This window comes from Lycorma delicatula, chromosome 10 (genome assembly GCF_047948215.1).
Source record: "Lycorma delicatula isolate Av1 chromosome 10, ASM4794821v1, whole genome shotgun sequence".
NCBI lineage: Eukaryota > Metazoa > Arthropoda > Insecta > Hemiptera > Fulgoridae > Lycorma > Lycorma delicatula.
Window position 1 is genome coordinate 25,884,879 of NC_134464.1, and position 21,680 is coordinate 25,906,558.

General features: G+C 28.4%; 1 protein-coding gene across 1 annotated transcript in view; it reads left to right on the top strand.

Moving 5' to 3' along the window:
• Positions 1-20,434, top strand: part of Dlish (Dachs ligand with SH3s) — a 32,423-nt gene extending 11,989 nt beyond the window's left edge. Inside the window, exons 5-8 of the mRNA XM_075376529.1 lie at positions 2,799-2,988; positions 5,620-5,804; positions 5,915-6,085; positions 15,814-20,434. Coding sequence (XP_075232644.1) covers positions 2,799-2,988; positions 5,620-5,804; positions 5,915-6,079 — 540 coding nt within the window. The 3' untranslated portion in view covers positions 6,080-6,085; positions 15,814-20,434. The remainder of the gene's footprint in view (positions 1-2,798; positions 2,989-5,619; positions 5,805-5,914; positions 6,086-15,813) is intronic.
• Positions 20,435-21,680: the final 1,246 nt, after the last annotated feature.

A 21,680-nucleotide genomic window follows, 5' to 3' on the forward strand; every position in this document is an offset into this window, starting at 1 on the left:
AACATTTATGTGTGTGAAGAAAATGAAAGTGATGCTGATTGTGATGCAGGAAACTTAAGTTTAGTTGATAGTGATGTAAATATAACAGTAAATAGTGTGTGAATAATTCTGTAAATAGTTTAATTTAGTAACTCGAAGCACAAGTAAGGTTACAGGTACAAATATTTCCTTACCTGCTGGACCTAACCTATTTCCAACTGCTGATGACTCTGATGTTCAAAATAATATAAATGTAGCTAAAAGGTGAAGAGTAAGCCAAAATAATGTAAATACGGTTAAAAGGCATAGAGTTTTGGTAATTTTAGTAATAACCCCATTCAACGTAATTGGATTACTGTGAACATGAAGGAAGAAGTTCCAGATTATAAACCTTTTATGTTTACTAAACAGTAAACAATTAAGTTTTATTGCTCCTACTGTAGATCATAAACCTGTTAGTGAGCTAGACTTTTTTCAGTTGTTCATGTCTGATGAATTATTATTTGAAATCACCAATGAGACTAATAGATATGCAGAAAAAAATACAAAAGAATACACCACTTCGACAGCGGTCAATCTGGTGTAACTGGTCTCCTGTAACATTAGATGAAATAAAAGCTTTTTTTTTAGGAGTACTACTAAATATGGGTTTGCACGAAAAAGTTCTCTTCAGAACTACTTTTCTGAAGATTGAACTGAGAAACAGTCATTTTTTAAGGATGTTTTTTCCAGAAATAGATTTTGCCAAATTCTCTGGTCCTTTCATTTATATTCTCTGAATCTTAATTTATGTAACCGTTCAAAAGGGGATAAATTGAAAAACGTTGGGAAATACTTGGACAGTAAGTATTTGGAGCATTTCATACATCTTATTTTATTTTAGTTGATGAAAGCACAGTTGGTTTCAAGGGTAAAGTATTACTTTATAATAAGGATAAACTGACAAAATGGGTAGTAAAGGTTTATGTTCTTGCTGATTCTAAAGCTAATATATATGGAGGAACACACTACTGCAAGGCAACTACAGATAATTTAGCAAGGCCTGATTTGCTTCGTACATCAAGAATTGTGATGCACTTAGCACATAAGCTGGTGGAAAAAGTTTCAGATTGTGGGTTTTCCTTGTATACTGATTGTTCTATACAAGCCTGGAACTAGCACTTGAATTAAAAAGATTGAATATCCATTTAACTGAAACCATGATTGGAAATAGGAAAGAAGTTATAACAAGGCTATACTAAAACAGCTGAAACTGAAAAACCAAGAATTTGATTCTGTTTGTCATATAAATGATCTTTATTCTTTAGTGTGGTGTGATAAACGTTACATACTTTTGCTCAGTACTTAGTTACAGTAACAGCACAGAACTAATAATTGAAAGGAGATCTAAAGGTGTTATTTATGAAATTGTAAAACCAACTGTTATCTGTCAGTATAACAGGAATATGGGGGGGGGGGGGGGTATGCATCGTGCTGATAATTACATATCAAGCTATAACTTTGGATGCAAGTCTATAAAATGGTGGCTTCTCCTGGCTTCTGGAAATTTCATTTGTTATTTCATATTTGCTGTTCTCTAATTCAAATACTCAAAATCATAGACCACAAGAAATACAGAAAAAACTTCATTAACCAACTTGTTGGTAGTGTGAGAAATCTAGACCGAAATAAGAAACCAGGATGACCTTCCTCTAGTGACAAAGAAGAAAGACTTAACAATCTTCCTCACTTTATTTATTTATAAGAAGAAAGTACCTCCAAAGACTGTGGTGTGTATAGTAATAGGAAGGTGCCAGTTGGAAGGAAGGAGACAAAATTCTATTGCAAAACATGTACACGAAAACCTGCTTTTCTGCCAGGAGACTACTTTGAAAGGTACCATACCCTCAAGGACTACAAGCTTCAGTAACTGTAAGTAAAATTTATTTACCTTTTTATCATGTTATTAAAGTTATTCAATAACATAATACAAAAGAAAACAACATTATCATTCGGTATTTCAATATGTAGTTCAAAAATTATGTTTTAACTAAATTAAAGGAAAAGTAACGTGATCTGGTGAGGTATTTGGGGCCAGCATATTGATAGTTGTAAGAGGTACATAAATTATATTTCTTCCATATTTGTAAGCAACCAAAGCAGGATAAAAAACAATAGGCTAGTGATATTTTATCTCCTTTATTTCAGTTTTAAAAACATATTTCTGAAGTAATTTAATTTTCTTTTCTATGTAGTTATTAAAACAAAAGCTAAATAAAGTTGTAAAATCTTTTGTCATCTTTTCATGAAACGTGTTATTCTAATAAACTGAAATTATTAAAAGTTATTATTAAAACAACTATCTTTTGAATTACACGGAAATTATTTTTCTTGGGGATCTTTGGGAACTAATTAATGACTACTGGTAACAGTAATGGAGTTTCTTCTTTACATGAGTAGTAATCACCACTCATGTGAAGCGAGTGCTACTGTAAATTTTACTTTATCATGGCCTCTTACCCATATTTGCCTTTCAGAATCATGATGATCATTCCAGATTAATATCTGGAATGAACAGTCCAATTATAGATTATGTTAATTGCCAGTTAAATATTTGTGCAATTGAAGGTAAAAGATATAACCATGTAAAAATGAAAATTTGAAGTAAACATTTGCAACTTAGTATTTTTTTATATTGCTTAGATAGTTTATAAATTACTTCTGAATTAAATTACAGGTGTGTGTATACATAAATGGTTTACTTATGCGGTTCACTTGTAGTGAACTACTGTTTATTAAGAGTGATTGACTTTCAAAGTTATTTATTTTTTGTTTTAAAGGATCCATCTGGCAGGTTTATTGTACTGTATACATTCATAGCACGAGATGAGAATGATGTCAGTGTAGAGCGTGGTGAGTTTGTGACTGTTTTGAACAGGGAAGATCCTGACTGGTATTGGATTGTTCGGTCTGATGGTCAAGAAGGATTTGTTCCAAGTGGTTTTGTGTATCCGGCCGATGTAATTCAAGGTTAGTAAGTTATTAATTGTAATTAATTTATGATACAAGTTTTATAAAATCTAAAATATCTGATTTGTTTACTCTTGCTGAACAAAACACTGGTTGTCTGTTGCTGTTTGCTAATTGTTTTCTTATCTTAATTTTCATTAAAAAAAATATATATAAAAAGTATACTTGAATTGAGAAGAAAGGTTTTAATTATGTTGAATGAAATATATTAACTGATTGATAAATTTCTTTTTTGGCCAAAAATTCATTTGAGAACTCTGAATATAAGTTTTTTTTTTGTTTTAATTTATTGTAATGGCTTAAAACATGTTTTTACATTTATTTTAATGAGAGAATGTCGGTGCCAAACACATGCTGGTAACTAAACCTGAATCCAGTAGATCTAGAAGGCACCTTTATGTTAACTACTCTATCAAATGGTTGGCATTTCTGGAAATACGTAAAGAACTATAAATTGTATTTTTTACATTGCATGTGGGTGATGTGTATGTTCCCATTTGTATATTTTATGATAACTTTTTTTATAGTCAATATTAAAAAGTATTTATATTCTACAGTAACTCTGGAATCCAGCAGTTGTTGATTTTTCAATAGTTACAGTGCTGTCCAAAATTCAGCTGTCAAATATGGAAATTTATTTCTGTAATGTTTTTCTTGATGCATTAATTCACCACAGATGCTTTGAAGGTTGTATGTGGGAATACAGAAATTGAATTTTGTAGCGTATGAAAAATTTCTGAAGCACATTAGTAGAATATGGCATTATCTTTGTTACTCTGTGAAAAATCTATTTATTGTAAAACTGCATTTGATTGATTGTTTACAGTGTTTTCTGCTTCTGTATTTTTATGTATATAATTATGTATTTTAAAAATGTTGTTTCAGCAGCTGTTGATAGTAAAAATAACCTCAATTTTGTATTCAAATTTATATATGTTATTTTCTCAGCCTCTGCAAAGTACAGAATTAGAGAACACTTTTCTTTACTTTTTTACGTTTATCAAAACATTTTCAGACCTCAGTGATCTTCACTGATATTTTTTTTTATAAATTCTTGATTTCTTTACATTTACACATTAATTTTATTAACATTTTACAATTTATTTCATAAAAATTGTTTGTTAATGAAATTTAAAAAAAATTTCAAATATTTATAAATATATATTTACAATTATATATATATATATATATATATATTTACAATTATATATATATATATATATTTACAATTACAAATATTTATTCAGTCAAGAGAATGAAAAAGTATTGGAATAACTTAATTCATCAATGTCTTATCTTTGTATGCCAACTTAAATAATTAAGAATGGCCCCTTTAAATTCTGTTTGCAGATTTATAAGGCTGAATTTATATTTATATCTATATATATACAATTTTTCTAAAATCTCTAATTTTTTATTACTATTTTCATGTTCAGTATTTACTTTTTCGATTATTTCTAAATTATTTTCTAAACTAGATGTATTGATTATTACTTATTAAATGGTCAGCTACATTTGAGAAACCTATTTTTTTATATTTAAATGATCTAAAGTGTTCATTAAATCTATTTTTAAAGGACCTGTTTGTTTTACCAATTTAAGTCTTTTTGCAGTTATTGCATTTTATTTTATAAATATCGAAAGAAACATGTTTTTTTAAATTTTTTTATTGTAATATTTTAAATGTTTTGTTATATGATTATAAGCAGGTTTATATTTTTTATTATTATATGCATCAATCAAGTTTTCTATGTTTATTTGTATAAGAGTATTCTATTTAAATATTTTCACTATTTTTATTTTTATTTATGGGTATTAATGTAGTAATTGTGTTATTGAAAAATTCTTAATTATATTTTTTATATATATTATCAATCAATGACATATGAGATCCATTTCTTATAGCTATATTTTTTATACTATTTATTTCATTATACAATTCCTGTTTATCATTTATGTATTTTATTGCCCTGTTTATCATGATTTAAAAATATTAATTTTTTGGGACCAAGGATGATTAGAATTTTTGTTTACAATGATCAGGTTTTTATATATACTAGGTTTTTTATATACTCCAGTTTTTATTTATTTCAATGTTTACGTCTAAATAATTTATTTTTCTGTTATATTCCATTTCATATGTAAATTTTTAATGTTTTATGATACAAATTTAATCTATTTAAAATTACTTCATGTTTGTTATTTAAAACTGATTCATGTATAACCAAAATATCATCCACTTATCTGACCCATATTAAGAAACAATAAAGTTCTTAATTACAAAAATAAATTTGAAAAAAGTTATACATTATTCGAGTACATTTCAGTAGTTTAGTTATCAAATAATATTATTTATTTTGTAAGAATACATAATGCTTCAGGATGCATTTAAATAAATTGTTTTCAATTAAAAATATTTGTCAATAGTAATGTAATAAATAATTCACCTGTTATTGATTTATTATCTATTTTTAGTGAGAATTATTTCTCTCTATATTTTTGTTTAATGGTTATAAATAAATATTTATTTTTTCTTTAAATTACAAGTATCGCTATAATGTAAATTTACCTACACCTCTTTTTAATCAATTAATCAACCAATGAGTTTATTTCTTTATTGTTTTATTTCAGGTCATTTGAATCAAATGAACAATAACAACAGTAACAACAATAATAACAATAACAATAACAACAATAATAACAATAATCAGAATATGAATTCAAACAATACATCAGGGAGTGCTCTCCATTTAACAACAACAACAAGTGATGACTTAAGATATGGCACTGAATTAGTTATGCTTTATGATTATAAGGTAATTATTTTTTATAGCTAGTTTTATGTGCGCGCGCGCGCGTGTGTGTGTGTGAGTAATATACAGTGTGTATTAACTTAACACATTTAATTGATGTTATTTTTTAACAGGCTCAAGCACCTGATGATTTGTCAGTTCGTCGAGGTGATTGGATTTATGCTGACCTGAGCAAGCAACCGGTGGATGGATGGCTTTGGGTTTATGCTCCAAAAACAAGAAAAAATGGATTTATACCTAAAGCATATGCACGCCCACCAGCGATGACTAGACTTTAATAAAATGTAAGTTATAAGTTTGTCTGCTTACCGATTGCTACACAAGATTAATTGGTAATAGTAAAATCCTTCATTTCATTGGTAATAGTTGAACTCTGTAAAAAAAGGTAGATTTGTTGTAAACATCAATTAAATAAATACTTAATGATTGTATTGAGGGATTAAGATATGCGAATAGACGTTAAACAGTGCACTTTAAAATTTATTTTGCAAAATTGATCATAATTTAGATTGAAATGATGAAATGTATGTTAAAATCTAAAGGAAAAACTTGTCAACAAGGTAGTTTAAAAGCAGGTTCTGAAATCAATTTATAAACATAATTGTAGAATATGAATGAATGTCTTAAATGATGCAGAGGAATGAATAGAAAAAAGGTTATTTTTATAGAATATGGTCTGGAATCTTTTCTACTATATTATACATTAACTAAAACTAAAATAATTCACATCAGCTGTGTTTCAATATTTCTAATAAAAGTACATCATATCTGTTTATATTTTAATCCTTGTCTATAATTATCAATTATTATATAATATTTGTATATACATGGGACAAAATTCATCCACAATTTCTGATTAACTGAAAACCATATATATTTGAGAAATTTTCAAGACCTTCACCAGTGAATTTTCATAAGAATATACACTTTCTTTTTTGGAACATCAATAAACTTATAAATTACTAATATTTACTCTAATTGACATTTTGTTAATATAAATTTCTGTCGTTTATTAACTACTATCTTCTTGATACTTTGAATTATTAATCAGTTTTAAGCAGTAGGTTTATTCTCATAGCTGTATACTTTTTTCGTGCATAAATCACATGGTTTATCTACTTGTTTGCAATGTCAGCAAGCTATTATATCTTCAGTTGGTAATCATTTAATACAGGATTGAGGAGTTTTATATCAATTTTGTCATTAATAGTGGTTTTTGGGTGTTTCAAACGTTTATCATCTTGAATTGACAATACGACCATGTTTAAATTCAGCAGCCCACTTTTTTTATAGTCAAAAATGAAGGGAAAGAATCCTTAATGTTAAATCTTAACTATGTTTGTGTGCCTGTTTGGTTTAAATCTTTTAAAACAAAGTAGTTTATAATTATTCAAACTTCAGTTTTTTCCATTTTTCAGAAAATGTCAAAACTTGTTTGGATTACTAGATTGTCACAAACAAGCAACTGAAGACTTGCTTCTGAAACTTTTCAGCATGCCATACAGAGGCTCACACTAATATAGTTATTTGTGCCAGCTCTGTGTCAGGTTTAGAATTTTTTGTACAAGTTTCTCGTATATAGTTTCTGGTTTTATGTACTAATAATACAAATTTGTTTTTTCTTTTAATTGTTTACCATTTATGGACTATTTAAAAATTAGCTGATAAAATATGTGCTACATAGGAAAAGATTTTATTGAGCTGAAGTTCTATAGTTCTATTTATTATTTCAAATAAAATGTTTTGCTTATGCCTCTTTAATATTTTAAGAGAATAATTATGACCTTTGGGATACATACTTTCTTCTATTACAAAATTGGACAGGGGCATTATTCTCCTTGTGGAAGAGTGATATGAGTTACTCCATGATAACTCATATATTTTGCACACTCAAGCTGTATATAATTCTATCGCCTTCATGAAACAATCTTGGTAAAAAAAGAATAATTTTAATCATTCTAATTTAAATGACAACCCTCTGCTAGTTTCACTAAGATTTTTTCCGATTTCATTGTACTGTAAAAATATAAAAAAAATAGAGTAGTTATATTTTGGTATTTTCAGACGAATAAAAAATAAGCAGATTTAAATTAAGAAATTTGAAATGCCTATTAATATTTTAGAAATTTTAAAAATTCTAAAAAAGTTTATAAATCAGTAGTTTTTTATGAAAGCAAGTACTATTTGATTTAATTCATGTATAATAATTAAGATAGTGTAGAGAATATGATGTATCTATGATTTTTTTCATTACTAATTGAAAGATAAATTTTAAATGATTTATTATTAATTTTTCAAATTTTTAATATAAATTAATTTTGTTTGAAATGAAATCCTACATTTTGAAGACAGCTGATGTTTTTTCTGCCATATGAATTGTACTGGTTTCAAAATTTCTGGTTTTGTAGTATGTAAATTGTTTACTGTTCACTCTTTAAGAATCATCAGTTGTTTCATCTGAATCTTTTAAATCTTAGGTTATGTTTCCATACTTGCAACATATGTTTTTTTATTCACTGATATTATGTTTTTCAGTTTGCCTAAAATTTTTTCTTTATTCTGTTGTCCCAGTTTCAAAGAAGTGTTCAGTACATTTTACATTTTTATATGATTACTAAAGTTCTCTGCATTTTTTGAAGTAACTTCAACAGTGGTGTAATTTTCTCCATTTTGAAACTCTAAAGTGATTATGACTAATGATAAAATGCTTTTTATATACAGTACAAAAAAACACACAATTGTTTCAGCAGTTGCTTAATATCTATTTTTCTTAATAGATTTTTCTGCAAAGTTATTATTTTATGGTGAAAATGTAAATTCATTTACCAAAATAGGATTTTTGCAACATTTTAAATGAATTCATCAACTGCAGTTGAATGATTTATTCTTTTTGCATCCTTCCAAATTTACATACCAATCTCTCGCACTTTTGTTTTGTCATAAGTTATTAGAAGCTCTGCTGTAAAAAAATGATACTGAGCACCTCGTTGTTGACAGGACAGGTCCCATGCTCATTGACTGTTACTTTATTTGGCACTGAAATGATTGGGTGGGTTTGGGCATTTAGTAAGGTTGGTTGTGGCTACTGCACTTATGCTATAAGTTACCTTTTAAAGAATTACAATTTTTCATTGAATATTTTACGGTCTGTTAGGCTATTAACAGGTTTGCTTTTAAAGTAATAAATTGTTTACCATATGGGTTGATTAACCCTTTTCTCTAGCGGTCTTATCATTAATTTTTTTCCCCTGCATAGTTCTATGCATGTTGGGTTGGCTGCTGTCCTGGCTCTGTTTGGAAGCTTATTGAAGACATTAGGCTTGGAAGTAAGCTGCTTCCTAATTGGAGCATCTTTTGTGACTTTATAATTTAACTAGGATTACATTTTTTACCCGGATATTGTTGTAGGTTATTTCTTATCTGGCTAGTAAAATTGAAAAGAACAAAATTGGGCCTTTTACTTGTATTGTGTAATTTAAACCAACGATTGCTTAGAGTTAAAAGTTTATTGATTTTTATAAAATGTTTGCTTGTTTATGAGATGTTAGTGGGAAAATCTTAGCCTTTTTTTATTTTAAATATTAAGTGGAATGACTGCTGTAGTGATTATTCATTAATAGTCTAAAATGGTCTTTGAATTTTATAACTAAGCAGTCTAATAATTCATTTTGTCGAACTTGCCATTGATATTGTTTATGCTATTCAGCTCCAGAAGGATTCTACTTTCTGAGTGTTGGCAATAATTAACATTTTCTGTATTGGTTACTAATTTTCCGACATCAGATCTGTTTGTTAGTGCTTAGTATTTTTTTCTAATTTCTCCCCTTTCATGGGGTATACTAAGGTGATAGCTGCATTTGTTTTTTAAGCTATAAATAAATGACAGGTAGGAAGTCATAGTTCTTTTACTCAAGTTTTCGCGTGACTTTGGAAAGTCTGGTAGTAAATAAAAATCTATTTCCGTTAAGCAAGTGGAATTGTCAAGTCTTTTAGGAAATTCTTGAAATATAACCTCTTTTCAGAAGGCTATTTAATTTCCTAAGATATTTCATTTCTTCCTTATATTTAAATTTAAAATGATTTTACAAATAATGGTTTTTCCATTGTTAGTTGAAGTTAAATTTTATATTTTACCTCCTTTTTTTTATGAATGGACATTGTCTTTAATTATTTTTAAAAAAGTCCCATTTAACAGAATACTTAATCAATGCTACTAGTATTTGATGGGGTAGTATACTTTATGAAACATGAATATATATATATATATGTGTATTAATTTATTTAAATTAAAGTTTTTGTAGTTTCCACTGTACGTAAACTTTTAGCTAATCTTATAATGTAATATTTTTTTAGCCACTCCGCAAAGTACAGAATTAAAGAACATTCTTACCTTTATTTTTTTCTCATTCACTGCTTTTAGGCATCTTCAGTAATGTTGTCTTTAATTTTTTTTCTTTCTTTACATTTACACATTAAAATAAAATATAATACATTAAAACCTATAGAACAAATATTTGTTCAGGCAATAAATTTGTTATTTTTTTCAAATTTAAAGTTTTTTTTATAACATGTTATTTGTATGCTAATGCAGTACTGTACTGATTGATTTATTAAAAGTCTTATCAATTTATTACCAACTTAAATAATATTTATAAGAATGTTCCCATCAAATTCTGTCTGCAGGTTCATGAGGCTGAACATAGGAAAATAAAATATTTAGGCATAAATATTAAAATAAATGTAAACAATCAAGTAATAAATGGAATGTATAAAAAACCTACTTAAAATGAAATTATTATAAAAAAGAAATTCCAACCATCCTTGGTCTCAAAAGATTAATATTTTTAAAAAACGTAGCAATGAAATACACAAACAATAATCAAAAATTGTATAATGAAATAAATGATATAAAAAATTTAGCTATAAAAAATGGATGTGATACCTCATTGATTGATAATATATATATAAAAAATACAATTCCAAATATTTTAATAAAATAAACATTTCTGTATTGAAAGTTATAAATGAAAATGAAAACAATGTAAATATTTATATAAATTACTCTTACAAATAAAATTATAGAAAACTTTATTAATGCATATAATGATAATATAAACCTGCTTAAAAACCTGATAACCATATAATAATCATTTAAAATATTATAATATTAAAATAATAAGTATAATTCTTCTGGTATTTATAAAATAAAATGCAATAATTGTGAAAAAATATATATTGGATAAACAAATAGTTCTTTAAAGATGGATTTAATGAACATTTCAGATCAGTTAAAAATAACAAAATACGTTTCTCAAATGTAGTAGACCATTTGTTAACTAACAAACATAATATAACTAGTTTGGAAAATAATTTAGAAATAATTGAAAAAGTAAATATTGAACACGTAAAAAATAATAAAAAAATAAAATTTTAGAAAAATTTTATACGTATATAGATAAACGTAAATTCAGTCTCATGAATCAGCAGAGAGAATTTGATGGGGACATTCTTATAAATATTATTTAAGTTGGTGATAAATTGATAAGAATTTTAATAAATCAAATAATCAGAACAGTACTGTATTAATGTATAAATAACATGTTATAAGAAAATTTTAAATAATGTTTTAAATTTTACAAAAATAAAAATTATTGACTGAAAAAATATTTGTTCTCTAGATTTTAATGCATTATATTTTATTTTAATGTGTAAATGTAAAGAAAGAAGAAAAATTGTAAAGAAAACATTACTGAAGATGGGCTTATGCTTGAAAGCACTATAATGAGCAAAAAAAAGTAAAGGTAAGAATATATATATATATATATATATATATATATATATATATCCTTTTAAAAATTCAGATAATTCATCAACATGTTGACCATTTTGCTAATTAAATTCAAAAAATAACCACCAAACACAGTAACAGAAAAAGCTAAAAAAAAACCAATAGTCTACTTTTGCGGGATCCCGCATCATCATTCAGTTCTCATTACTGTAATTACATCAGAAAGTAACAAAAAACCAATAAAAACTTAAAAATGTAGAAAACATAAACACTAACAACCACAAAATTTGTAATAACACAACTCCACTGCCATTACTGGAATGATCCCGCATCCTCAGTCATGATTGAAATAATTCTGTTATTGCGTAATAAAAATTAAAAATAAAAATACTGAAATTTGAGGGATATTTTTTTTCGAGGTCCGATCGGTTGCGAAATAAAAACCCGTGCAAAAAACGGATGAACCTTTGCGCATATGTCTCTAGTATGGATTATGACCCTCAATCATGCCGCATCACTTCGTTTAGTTCTGAACACAGCTGAATACAGCTAGCACGTAAACATGTCTACAACAATAGCATCTCCCGTCAAGTGTGAAGTGCGTGTGGTAATTTGATTTCTTCAGGCTGAGGGGTGTAATGCAGCTGAAATTCATAGACGAATAAGTAATGTGTACGATGAAACTTCAACAAGTGACAGCAAAATGCGACAATGGTGCAGGAACTTTAAAGCAGGACATACAGATGTTCATGATGCAGGTGGTCAGGGAAGGAAGCGAGTGTCAACCGATGTTCTCGTTGAGCGAGTGGATGAGGCAATTCGAGAAAATCGTCGGTTCACAATTTCTGTATTGAGTGATTTGTTCCCTGAAATTTCAAGGTCAGCTCTCTTCACCATTGTGAGTGAGAGACTTCAGTACCACAAACAGTGTGCAAGATGAGTTCCCAAGATGCTATCTGACCATCACAAAACAATGAGAATGGATACCTCACTAATGTTTCTCCAGCGCTACCACACTGAAGGAGAAGATTTTTTGAACAAAATTGTCACAGGAGACGAGACATGTGTCCATTTCGAAACTGAAGAAACAAAAGAACAATCCAAACAGTGGATGTATCTCATTCTCCCAGTAAACCAAAGAAGTTCAAGCGAACCTTCTCTAACAGAAAGTGTATGGCTACTGTGTTCTGGAACTAGAATGGAGTCTCTTGGTAGAATTCATGGAACGTGGCACGACCATCACTGCAACCTTATACTGCGTGACTCTTCAACGTCTACGAAGAGCAATTCAGAATAAGCGGAGAGGAATGTTGTCGTCAGGCATTGTCTTTCTCCATGGCAATGCTCGGCCGCACACTGCAGCTGTAACAAAGAAGCTCCTGCAGCATTTTCGTTGGAAAGTGTTTGATCACCCACCGTACAGCCCGGACTTGGCGCCATCTGATTTTCACCTCTTTGCTCACATGAAACGCTGGCTAGGAGGACAACTTTTTGGCACAGATATCAACCTGCAGACCAGCGTAGAAACATAGCTGAAAACTCTGGCGGCTCCGTTCTATGACGAGGGTATTGGAAAGTTGATACCACGCTACGACATATGTCTAAATCGGAGTGGTGACTATGTACAGAAATAGCGTAACTATGTAAGTACTTGTACAAATAAAAAATTTTTTATTTTCACGTGGTTTTAATTTCATGATCGATTGGACCGTGAAAAAAAAATAACCCTCATAATAATAATTTCATATTTTAAACGATTGTTACTATCTGTAGTTCATGTTGTTATAAAAACTGCAACAGATAACAGCAATTGTGAAAATTAGTACTCAATTTTCATTGTTTTAGTATTTTTATTTCTTATTATGCAATTACAAAATTATTTCAATCATGACTTTGGATGTGGGATCCCGCCAAAGTACTTTTATGATAAATTATGTTATAGTATATCTTATCTTAATATTCTGTATTAGGTGGTTTTTTTCATCTTTTATGACCACTAGGATCACTTTAGTTAGTCCATTATCCAAGTCAATTTGAAGGGACTGTTTGGGCCTTGTGGTCCTCACAGTACTTTTTCATATGTTCCGATCTCTGTGCCCTTTTTGGTGTTGAAAAAGTTTGAGTTTCTTCCTTCTGAGTGTGAAGCAAGTGTTTTTGTCCTTGATTTTTTTTTGTTTATTTTATCTTGTCTGTAATGTCTTCTGGTATAAGGCCAATTTCCTTCAGATTCTCTTATTTTTCTTATTCTTCTGCATCCTGACTTGTGTTTTTCTAGTCAAGATTGTGCTGTACCAGCTGTTTCAGAAGTCTTGAATCTTGCATCGTCATGATGTGTCCAATGAATCCTAGTCTCCTCTTTTGCATGGTATCAGTGATGGGTTCTAACTCTTTGTACATGATTTTGTTGTACATGATTCACCACTGCCCATCTTTCAGGTAACTTTTTTTGTTGCAGGTTCTTCCAATTCTTCTTTTGATTTTCTGGAATCTGTCTGTCTTCGATTATTCGTTCAGGAGTAAGAGTATTTCTGCTGCATATTTGGCTTCTGGTTTTATAAAACTGTGTTGTAGTGCCTTATAGTTGTGTTTATTGATAGACATTTTTTATTGTAAGTGTACCACGTTAATTTTTGAACTTAGCTAGCTTTTTTCTTCTTATTTGGATGAAGATTTTTTGCTTAGGTTGTTTGTTATTATTTCTCAGAAGTATTTAAATTGTGTTACTACTTTGACTTTATTACTGTTTATGCTTATTTCTTTTAGTTATATTGGTTTTTGGGGGATAATTTCTGTCTTTTCAAATGATATTTTGAGGCCAATTTTATTTGCAATGTTTTCAAGTTCTAATATCAGTGTTTTATGTTTGTCAATGTCATTTTCTAGCAGTGCCAAGTCGAAGAAACCAAGGCAGTTTGTTTTGATTTTTTAACCTTTCCCTCATTACCATTTACAGTTGAATGGCACAGTCCATTGCTTTAGGTCAGTCCTGTTTTGATCTAGAATAGTTCTGAGAGTTCGCTTCTGAATTTCACTTTTGACGTAGTGTATGTGAGGGTCAGTTTTATCATGTTCATTAATTTTGAGTGTAGTCCTAGGTATCATAGAATTTTTAGTAGGAATTCTCTGTGAATGCAGGCGTATACTTTGAAGTCTATAAATGTTATCACCATGTCTCTACTTTTTTCTGTTGTAATCCAATATTAGCTTGAGACCTCTTATGAGCTTGAGCTGTTTGGAACAGCTCTTCCAGGGTTTGAAACCTTCCTGTTATTTTGCTAGTTCTTTCTTGAGTTGTAAACCAGTCCTGTTGAGGATGATTCTTGATAGAATTTTATATGTTGTGCTTAGGAGTAAGATTCCCCTACAGTTCTTGGGTCTGTTTTGCCTGCTTTTTGTGTAGTGGGTGGATGAAGGCTGTCATCCGATGTTCTTCTTTGATTCAGATGTTGATGAAGGGAGATTATATTTATGCTGGCCTTCCTGCATGTTTCCAGTACTCTACAAAGTTCTGATCTTCTGCTGCTACTTTTTAATTCTTCATCTCACCCAGTGCTTGGAAGCCTTCTTTCATTGTAGAATAGTTGATGTTTTCTGGTGGTGTTGATATTGGGGTGCTGGTGTCAAAATTTAGGAGTTTTGTCAGTTCTTTGCAGTTCTAGAAGTTTGTTGAAATATTCAGCTACGATTTCTGCGTTGTCTTTATTGTAATGGGCAACCAGATTATGGTTTTCTTTCTTCATTATTAGGGTTGGGGGTTTGTATTTTTGGAGTTGTTTTATGAAGGTTTTGTGGCAGTCTCTTGACTGCGTTATGTTGATTTCAATATATCTTTAATGGTGTCTTTTTATTTTTCTTAGAGATCAAGTGGTTTCTTTTCTTTGTTTTACTAGATTTGGAAGGATGTTTCTGTTTTTTGGTTTGGTGTAATAGCCATGCTTGATATCTCTTCTCCAATGTTTCATCACATTGCTATTCTACTGTTGGTGCTTTTTATGGGGTTTTAGTGGGACCAGTACTAGGTAGTTGTTTATTTAATAGAATTTAAATATATATATATATATATATATGTATAACTATTCTTTATAGTTACAAGACAGTTTCAATAACATTTTTTTGACTGCATTTTTTGGATATTTAATAACCTTACTTGAGTTAAATATTTAAAAAAAAAATTTGTCATTTGAATTGAGTTTAATTGGAACTAAACAAACAATTTTTTTTCAGGTTAACTTTTTACTGTGGTCGCTGCGACGTGATGTGATTTAATTTCATCATTCTCATTTGTGTGTGCCTCGATTACATTGTTCGGTCATTCAGTTAATTAATTGTTAACATAATGTAAGGTAATTTTAGTCTTATGGTAAGCTTATATTAATTAAAAATAATGTGTGTCAAATGTGATATTAACAGTAACAGACTTGGTCTTCATTTATATTTAATATTTATTATTTTTATTATATTAATTATATTGTAGTTGTTAATTAATTATTAATTACTGTAATCGAAGCGATATTATAATTATTGTTATTGTACATACTGTTCTAGCCGCAGACATGACTTGCATATTTACATGGTGTTTTTAAAAATCATTCAGATATTGTAAATAGTATGTGGATGAGAACAGTGACCTTTTGGAGTTCATCTGCCACAGACCGTTTTATCATCTTACTTAGTTATTATGCCATAATAGTAGTAGTTAATGTGGTTGTATTAAAATAAAGGTTTTAATATTTTGTAAATTTTTCATTTTGTGTTGGTTAAGGAAATGTTTGATGAAGATCTTTATAGCAGTAGTTAGGGGAATAGACATAAAGTCTATGTATTTTGCAAAAAACGTTTTGGTACATTTCAGGGACACTCAATGACTTGGATCACTGGATTACATGAGGGATGAGACCAGGGGTCATTCTTCTCATTATACTTTACTGCTTTGTGAATTATAATTATTTGACCAGAATTACTGAGAAGTACAAGATATCTGACTGAAGTAAATGATATTTACACAGTAGTAGTAGTAGAGAATGTAATGAAAAAGTTTGTTGCATGAGTTTTGATGCAGCTAAGAATGACTTGGTTGGCCTTTTAAAGGAAGTTTCAAATTGTTCAAAAATATTTTTGTATCATTTCAGCAGTGATTGCTAAGTAAGTCATGGTTTGGGACTGATGAATTGTGAAGGTAGGTCTTTTGTCATGTGCCATGCGGGAGTTATGCTATTATGTCAAGGCTCTACTTACAAAGTAGGTCTGTAAAATGAAATTTTAACATATTTTTGTGTGACTGTGGCTATTATGGGATGTAGAAGTTTATAAATAATTTTTAAGTTTATTATTATTATAACTACTACACTATTTTATTGTTATTTATTATAAGCTGTAAATTTCTTATACACTCATAAAATTTTTATTAATAATTTAGGTTATGATATGACATGTTTTATATCTTAATGTATTTTCATTAATGAATTTTACACGATTTGTGGACTGAATATTTTTAAAGGTTAGTTTTTACTGTGTGTATATTTATATATATATGCACAGAATTTTTATTTTCCATTTGTGCAAAATATTTTCAAACAAATATTGCTTTAGAGTTGCTTTAAATTTTTATGCATTTTTACATTTCATTTGTCGGTTTTTACAAGAATTAATTTCATGTTTGTCATAATTTTAAAATAAAAAATTTTAATTTGCTAGTAATTATTGTAATATATAACTAGTCTGGTGTTATTTTTAATATTAGTGTGTCTTTTATTCATTTCAAAGTTGAAGAAAAATTCTTGTTTATATGCTTATGTGATGTGTTCATAACATTCTATTTTTTTGGAATTCTTAATAAAAAAAGTAGTTATTACTTTGTTTAAAAATATTTTTTGTCATCTGGAATTAATATCTTGACTGGATTTTTGTTAAAAAAGGACTGATTTTTAATATGTAGGTTATTTAACGTTTAGGCTTCTCAAAACTGACAAAGAGTAAAGAAACTTTAACATTTTTGTGCTAATAAAATCAAATCTTGTGAGACACAAAGGTTGTGGTGATAAAGAGTATAGATTGTCAAATCGGTGCCATTGATTATATTCTGTACTCATATTAAAAATGTGAATGATTGAAGTATTCAAATTTGGTAAACCTCAGAGTTTAAGGTTTAAAAATATAAATATATATATATGTATTTTCTAGGACTCGGATTTAACAGTTGTAAATAGGTTAGTTCATGATTGAGCAGTTTTAAAAGTAATACTCAAATAATTGTTTTAATGAGATTCAGGTTTGAGTTACATAAATTTTTCTTTCATATAAAAATATTGATCTCATGAATGTGTATTTCTTGTTAATTTAAGATGCTTTCAAAATGATTTTATATTTTTATAGTGTTTGTAATGATTATTTTTTTAAATATATATTTAATATTTAAAAAAATTGTTTCCGAGTTTTATATGGAAAATGTTGATTAGTAAAGTTGTATTAATGTTTTTTATTTATGCTTTTGTTCGTGCCAATATTTTAATTTATTATATATTTTCTCCTTTTATTTTGCAATATTCAGTGTAAATCTTAAGTTTAATTTCTGTGGCTGGATTCAGTTGAATAAATAACAGACACATTTACCAAAGTATGAGCACATTTATGGATCATTCATGTTGTCAATTTTTGTAAATGATTACACAGATTTCATATTATGTTAGTATACCTTGTCGTCAATGAATTCATTGATCTTTATTGATATTTGGTGTAATTAAATACTCATGTGATGTTCTTTTGTCTTGCAATGTGTTTAATTCAGTCTCTTTCTGCATATTTAAAAAAAAATGGTTGAGGCATGAATAGGTATAACATTTCTAGTTAAGCTTGTATTTTGTAAAATCTCAGCTACATACTATGATGTACATTCCTTTTTTTATTCCTTCCAGTATTTTTGTGTTTTTTTTATAAAGTTATATGAAAATCACCCCAATAGTATTAGTATTAAGAAGATAATTTACCAATATGTTTGTAATATTTTTGAAATTATTTTCAGTCTTAGATTAAAATTGCCTCTTTTAAATGCTGTATGTTAATATGAATTTCTTTCTTTCTGCTGTTTCAATTTTAACACAGTGTGGAGAAAACAGTGTATTTGCTAAGCCTGAGTCATATGTCCAAAAAAAAATTTGCATATGACAACATAATTACCTGTCATGGAACACCTCTTTTCACAGTTTACCTTAAGTACCATGTAATAATTTGTGGAGTAGTTTTTTATATTTATCTGGAGAAATATTTTTATTAAGAAAATAATGAATTTGGTAAAATGAAAGATGTAAATGAATAATTCTAGGCTTGTCTTGTCTTCTGTCTATATTGTATACAGTGCAATCACTTTCCATTTGGTAATTATTTTTATATTTTATATTTGTACTATTTTAACTTTTTTTATAAAAGAATCAAAGATAAACTTTAAATAATCACAAAAAATTGCAAGGACTTGAAAAATTTTTCCTTGAAAATCTTTTCAAGGAAAAAATTGCCAGTTTGAGATATCCGTGGACTACTTTAATAGTAATATTGAAAAAACCTTTTCTCATGATAACCCAACATAAATTAACCCAACCCACTTGCCTGAGCTCTAACAACAGCAATATAAAATATCATAGACATTTGACATATCATCAATTCTTTGGCAGAGTTCAGGATGATACATTAACAAGCCATTTAGCACTCAGCATGTTAATCACATTTCTTTGTTGTGTGCTAATCAATCCTATCTATATTATTATTATTTACTTTTGGTTTAGTTTTTTCATTCTATATATCTATGCTTGATAGTTTAATATTTCGTGAAAGGAAAAATATTTATTTATGATAAGTTATATCTTATTAATCTTAAATGAAAGAAATTGAGTTTACACTATACTTGTTCTTTTCTCTTTATCTTCAAGTTTAAATTTATTTGAAGAAAATTAACCCATCTGGCTAATAATTTATGCATAAAAATACCAAATAAAAAATTTTATTTGCATTGAAATATTTGTTCTAACAATACTATTAAGGTATGTAAATAGTTTCATAGTTCCAATAAACAATTTGATGGAAAAGGATTGAGAGAATAAAGAAGAATATCCATAAGTAGAGCTTAATGCTAGGATCATTGTAAAATGAAATTACTGTATTCTTTAAAATAAAACTCAGATGGTCAGTAGTTTTAATTAAAATTCTTCTGCCTTGCACAGCTTGAGACAAGAGAATGAACAAATTCCATCATTTCCTAACGCAAAAATTCTTGCTTTTTTCTCAAATAATATTCTTCAAAGATAAGCTGGGTAAAAACCTTTATTACTTTTGATATTTTCTTTATCCTTCATTCATGGTCTAATTTTACTGCTTAAATAAAATAATTTGTAACCTGTGCTATATTTTATTAACATTATAAATTTCCATTATCTTCAAGTACTGATGTAGGAGTGTTTTAAAAACATCTCCATTGTTACTAATTTTTGATGGATATTAATTTTTTTTGTCCACAAAAGAATCTTTATTTGGATGTACTATATATATCTGATGTGGCATTATAATAGATAGTAATATATGGTGGATTATTGGTCATAGTATAACTTTAAATTATGTTAAAAACTGATGATATGGATGATCCACAAAAGTGGTCTTTATTACTTTATTAAATGTTTTTGGCATTATTAATTGTATTAAAAACAATTAATTGTTGTGTTTGGCAGTATCAATTAAATTTCCATTAAGTATATGTACTGAAAATATCCGTCCTGTGTGTGCCAATATTTTATGGCCAATTAGTTATTTTTAATTTTTTTTAATTGTATTTGCTTATACAGAATAAATATTTATTAAAGAATGTTTTATGGTGTTGTTTTTATGTAATTTTTCTGTGTAGTAATTTAGACTTATTACAATTTTATTGTCTTATCTATTTATAAATTTAAAGGAATTATCAAGATTTTTTTTGGCATTCATTCCAGTAGTGTGCAAATTAATTCCAACAGATATTATTTAATAAAAAGTAACTTTATCTAGAAAAAAATCATACCTGCACAATTTGTGAATATCTAGTAATTAACATATCCTCCTTTATTCTTATTCACATCACTTAGATGATTTGGCATTGACTCAATAAGTATACACAATCTTTTTATTTTTTTCATCATGAAACCAACCTGATATTGCTTTAATGATGTCAATTTTTACAATACTGTTAATTTTTTATTATTATCCAAAAATTTTAAATTGTGTTCAAGTCTGGGGAGTTGCCTGGCCATGGAAGTACTTTAAATTTCATTCTTAAAAAATATTTCCGCTTTTTTGGCAGTACGGCATGGCACCAGATCTTGTTGGAACACTTGGTTGCCTTGTGGGAAGTTGTTTAGAAGCTGTCACAACCCTTTGCTTCAGAATCTTGATTATTCATAATTTTTCAACTTACCACCTACTTACTGGAAGTTATGAATAAGAGCCTTAAAATGTGAAACAACCCTTAAACATTTTTCTTACTGGGATGTTTAACTGCTTGGTAGATACAAGCTGGTGATGCATTTTCATCCGATGCTTTTCTAATTTATGGAACTCTTTGCCCCTGAGCATAAAAATGTGACTTGTTGGAAAACATAACATCTTTTCCAGTTTTCTTTGGTCCAGTTAGCTTGTGCTTTACCCAAAGGGTTTTTTGCATATTGCTGGTGTTAATAGCTGCTTTTTAGCTGCAGTTGGTATCTGACAGTTTTCGCATGTAAATCTGTTCCACTGGCTGCTAATTCTTGATTTAAGTCCACAGCAGATAATTTTGGATCAAGTTTACATTTACTGGATTAAGGTTTACATTTTTTTTGGATTAAGTTTAACTTATCCTGTGTTAGAGAAAATTTTTTTTTACAGACGCGTTTGCCTTTTTTTGAGATGAACAGCAACCAGTTTCTTTAAATTATATTAAAATAGCATTTATTGTCCCTAGTCTTATATCACACTCAGAAGCTATTTGTCTTTGTGTCATACTAGTATGCTCGCATGGAGAAACAATTTTGGAACTTTTGTGGAGTTAAGTCCTTTATTATACGAGCAGTTTGGAAAGTAACCTCCATTTGGCTATA